Source organism: Cajanus cajan, chromosome 2 (genome assembly GCF_000230855.2).
Source record: "Cajanus cajan strain Asha chromosome 2, NIPB_CcT2T_4, whole genome shotgun sequence".
NCBI classification, from domain to species: Eukaryota; Viridiplantae; Streptophyta; class Magnoliopsida; order Fabales; family Fabaceae; genus Cajanus; species Cajanus cajan.
Window position 1 is genome coordinate 59445313 of NC_138518.1, and position 5139 is coordinate 59450451.

General features: G+C 34.7%; 1 protein-coding gene across 1 annotated transcript; it reads left to right on the forward strand.

The window, feature by feature from the left end:
• Nucleotides 1–2238: 2238 nt before the first annotated feature.
• On the forward strand, nucleotides 2239–5139 carry LOC109811274 (uncharacterized). The gene is made up of 6 exons (XM_029273950.2): nucleotides 2239–2822; nucleotides 2965–3102; nucleotides 3207–3446; nucleotides 4058–4192; nucleotides 4329–4398; nucleotides 4820–5139. The coding sequence occupies exons 3-6, from the start codon at nucleotides 3207–3209 to the stop codon at nucleotides 5044–5046; spliced, it is 672 nt and encodes a 223-aa protein (XP_029129783.1). The 5' UTR covers nucleotides 2239–2822; nucleotides 2965–3102; the 3' UTR covers nucleotides 5047–5139.

Here is a 5139-nt window from a genome sequence, read left to right on the forward strand (position 1 = left end):
TATCTTTTAAAAATTAAGAGGTATCAAGTGTTTCCTTTTTTTCTACTAGCCTAAATAAATGCTTTTATGTTATTTTAGTTTCTAACATATACAATAACTTATTATATAATATCTTAAATAAGTTATTTCTTAAAATATATCCTTATTTATCGGATGTTTAATAATAATATAATTTGTTAAAATCTTTAATATTAATATGATTCGTTGAATCTCTAATTAAAACTTACATGGTTTAAAATCCAAAAAAAAATTAATAGTGGAGGTTAAAAATGGACATCAAGTGTAAATTAAAATCACTAGAAATTATAGAGTTAACGACGCTAACTTAATTGGATTGAAAAGATTATATTATAATAAAAAAAATACCAAATCCAAACAAATAAATAAATTAAGAGATGTATGCTCACCATCATTACCAACAACATTACGGACTCATGGAGAAAGGTATTACATTTTAAAATCAAATTAATTACTTTCAATGATTATAAAACAATGGAATGATCATGTTTATATTAACTCTATTTTGAATTAATTCAGTAGGTATTCAAAAATCCACATTTATTTGCCTATGAAGATATGGAAAATATCTGCAAAAGATGAACACCTTCTTTTCTTAAGGAAATTGAGGGTTGATTTATATTTTTCATAAATTGTTTTAGTTTTATTTGTGTACATTGACTAGATATTTATATTTTAGTTTTATCCTCTTGGTACATCTTTGTGTACATTGTTTTAGTTTTATTTGTGTACAATGTTATTAATTAATGACAATTATTATCAACTTTAGCTTTATAGTTAACTGTCTTTGATTCTTATGAAGTTTAATTCATACATTGTTTATTAAATTTGAATGATAGATATTAGATATTATAAGTTTGTATTGAACTAGACAACAATATGTTGAGTTGAACTGCTTGGAATATACTGGAATGTATTTTTATTATTGTGCAAGTTTGGAAAATTCAAAAAGTGTACAACATATTAAAAAAATTACACATTCTTTGAAAGATGTGATCATACCCATCATAAAATGTGAACTTTTTGTGGTAGGTGTGACCATACCCTTCATAGAATGTGAGCCTTTTATGACGGGTGTGACCATACCCACCATAAAAGGTTCACATTCTATGACGGACATGGTCACACTCGTCATAGAATGTGGAAGTCAATGTATTAATATTCATCCCCTTAAACACTTAGTATGATGGATGTTGACCATGCAACATAGAATGTGAACTTTCTATATCAGGTGTTGACTTGTCATAGAATGTGCAAATATTCTATGTTGTCAGGATTTGTGGTGTGTTCCTAGCCAACATAGAATGTCCAAAATATCCATCATAAAATGTCACTAGCACACTAGTGCAATGGGTTAAAATCCCCAAAAATTAAGTTCTCCAAAGCTCAAATCAACTTGAAAATCCTAAACAACCTTCCCAAGGTTTGGAAGCCTAAGGCCATTGTCATCTCAAAGGCATATGAACTGAAGACTCTTAACACTGGAAAAAATCTTAGGAGCCCTAAGAGTTCATGAAGTTCATTTGAACAACAAGGATCATATGAAACTAGATGATATTGTTGTTCTATGAATTGGTGAGACCAATAAGAGAAAGAGAAAGGAATCTAAGCACAACAACTTAGAAAAAGGTTTTGAAGACTTAATAGACAATGAGATTTCTCTCATTTTTAAGAAGTTCAAGAACATGTTAAACAAGAAATCAAGACTCGTAAGCTTCCACAGAAAAAAGGACAAGTCAAAAAGCCCATTAAGGAACTAAAAGGGAGATCATTTGCTTTGAGTGTAAAAAGCTTGGGGACATGAAGGCTGAATTGAATGCCCTAAGATAAAAGAAAATATGGTTTAGCAAGAAAAAGGTCAAGAATAGCTTGATGGCCACCTGGGAGGATCTGGACGGTGGCAACAATAGTTCAGATGATGAGAAAGTCTACATTTGTCTCATGGTAGATTATGATCCTAGCACTAATTCTAGTTTATCTGATGAGTAAAAAAAAACCTCTAAAAAGGAACAAATGTCCTATAAAACTCTTTTGAAACACTACTACAAAATTACTATTTTACATCGCTATATTTACATCGGTTCTAGTATAACCGATGTAAATCATAAACGCGGTGGCAAACTTGTAAATAAATAAGAAAAAAAAAATAAATTTACATCGGTTTCGCTTATAACCGATGTAAAAATAAAATTCTGGAGATGTTCTGCATCGGTCTTGCTTATGACGTATGTAGAAATGAGAACCTAATTTTGCCCCTCTCGCTTTTCAGCAACGTAAACCCAGCCGCCTCCTCCCACTCCCAATCCCTCTCCCCCATCCACCAAACCCTAAACCTCATGCTTTCCTCCAGCCTCGCCCCCGACGTCGCTACTGCCGACATCGTCGTCCGCGCCCTCCGCCTCCCCAACACAACCATCTCCTACGAGCCCTCCTCCACTGCACCCGCCACAAAGACCTCCGTAAAGGTCGAGCCTTGCATGCTCTTATCCGCAGAACCAGTTCCATCTCCGCCACCTACCCTCGCGAACACGCTCTTAGCCTCTACGCCAAGTTCGGCCACATCGCCAAACCCACCCTCGTGTTCCACACCATCACCCACAAAGACGCCGTCTCATGGAACTCACTCATCAACGCCTTCTCCCAGCAACAATCCCACGCCACCTCTCTACACGCCGTGCGCCTCTTCCGCAGCATGATGGGACACAACACCCTCCTCGACGCCCACACCTTCGCCGGCCTCTTCACCGCCGCCTCCACGCTTTCCGACGCCTGCGCCGGCCTCCAGGCCGTTTCGTGCATTTATGGTTTATTCTTCATTTTACTAATGATATTATTAGTAATCAGTCATTCCTGTTTTCTTCATTTTTTACAATTTGCCACTTTTTATTTTATTTTATTTTTTTATATTTTGCATCTTGTCTGATTTTGCGGTGATTAACCAAGCAGATAATGTCAGTAAAGGCTATATCACTAATCTTGTTGTGGTGTAACCAAATCAAAAGAGATGCTCCACATAACTCTGCTTTCACTTTTATATGGCAATTCTTCTAGAGGACTACTAGCTCTTCACTTTCTTGCTCAGAGGTAGCTTGCATACATTAGATGAATTTTCTGTTATAAAATTTGTGAGTTTCTGTCAAAATTGAAGTGTTTGATGATATACTTGTTGCTATGTATGTCTAATGCAGATGGGAGCAGAAATTTCTCTTGCAACATATGAAGCATTAGTTTCTGTTGTCAGAGTTCTTGCTTCAACATACTTTCCTCATTTCTTTAATCTCGTTAAGGAAAATAAGCAATTGTGTTCAGAGACAGAAGGAAGGCCTCAGTTAGATTATATGTGTGCATCTTTCATTCAAAATATCAATGTTCTCCTAGGGTCAGGAGTTTTGACAAGAACTCGAAGGGCTGTTTTGTTGGATATAAAGGTCTCAATCTGTCTTTGTCACAGGGGCACATATCTTTATTGCCATAATATCTTATCTTTATTGCCATAATTTATTTTTTTGGATTGTGATAATTGGACTCTGCAATTTGCATATTCATTTCCTCTTTTATTAATGTTCTGATCATTCATTACCTGTGTCCTGGCATATTATCCTTTCAACTAATCTGTTCCACTTAACGGTCATAAAGCTTAAGCAGTTAATACAATGGTTAGTTTTCACTAGTTATAGGATGTTAAGTAATATATTGGAAAATTTTAACTGATTTATTACTGATTCAGTGGGTGTGCCTAGAATCTTTGCTGTCAATTCCTTCGTGTGCTCTCAAGAATGGATTTTATATTCATTTTAACTGATTTATTCGCCGCGAGCTCCCTCCTCAACATGTACTGCAAAACGGGCCTCGTTTCGGAGGCGCGTCACCTGTTCGATGCAATGCCCGAGAGAAACGCGGTTTCGTGCATTGTTAATTTATTTTTAAATTTTTTGGGTTTAGGGCATTACTAACAATTGATTCCATAAATTATGTAGATAAATTCATGAATACTTTTGACTTGATCAATGGTTGCTAATAATATCTTTTTGTCTTATAGGTATTGGTTATGACACCCCAGGTTCTTTTGAATGCCTTAAGAAAAGCATTCCTGCGTATAGAAATGATAAGCCTGATAATTATTGATGAATGTCATAGAGCTATTGGCAACCATCCCTATACACAAATAATAAAGGTGAGTACTGGAAAACATTCCTTGTTTTTTTCCCTTGTATTTTACTAGTTTGTATATGATTTCTACTCTTTTTGTCTATTCATTTTTTGGGTTAGAGAATATATTTACAAATAACTATTGTCTTATGCCAATGAAGGAATTTTATCACCAAGCTGACGAAAAGCCAAAAAATTTTGCGATGACAGCATCACCGGTAGGAGAAAAAGGTAATTGTTTACGTGCAAACTTTGAGAAACAACCATGGGTTGTGATATCCAATTTACTCCCAATCATATTATTTATTTTGTAGTAGTTTTGCTCCTTCATTTTTTTTAAAAATAAATTATTTCCATTCATTGATGTACTGTATAAATTTAAATATCTTTTTCTACCACAAAAAAATAAATAAATGAAAAGGACACTTATAGAACAAAAAATATAGTTTAGTGAAGACAGCTATGGATACTTACCATAAAAGAAACAATGCATTAAATTTGAAGTAGAATAATCTTCTAAAATTTGTAAAGAGCTAGAACTTATTCCACTCTGTTCAAGTTATTCCCCTGAAATGCTATAACTTATTTGACATTTGAATTTTACTTTATAATAGCAAGTGTTGATTACTATCTGTCACTGTCTATTGTTTAGGCTGGACAAAGCCAATATGCATTGGAAGACATGCTTTTGGAGACCAAGGCGTGTGGCAGCTATGGCCCACTCATGGTATAGTAGGCTGCACCCAACCAAGGCGTGTGGCAGCTATGAGTGTTGCCAAGAGAGTCAGCGAGGAGATGGATACAGAGTTGGGTGATGAAGTTGGCTATGCTATACGTTTTGGGGGGTTTGCTCTTAATTTTATAGTTTCTTTTAAATGATTGAAATCTTTAATGTGATAAATTAAAACTGATAATTTGTTTGTGTAATTTTTGTTATTGTAATTTGGTGGCCAAATTAATCTTGATTGACAA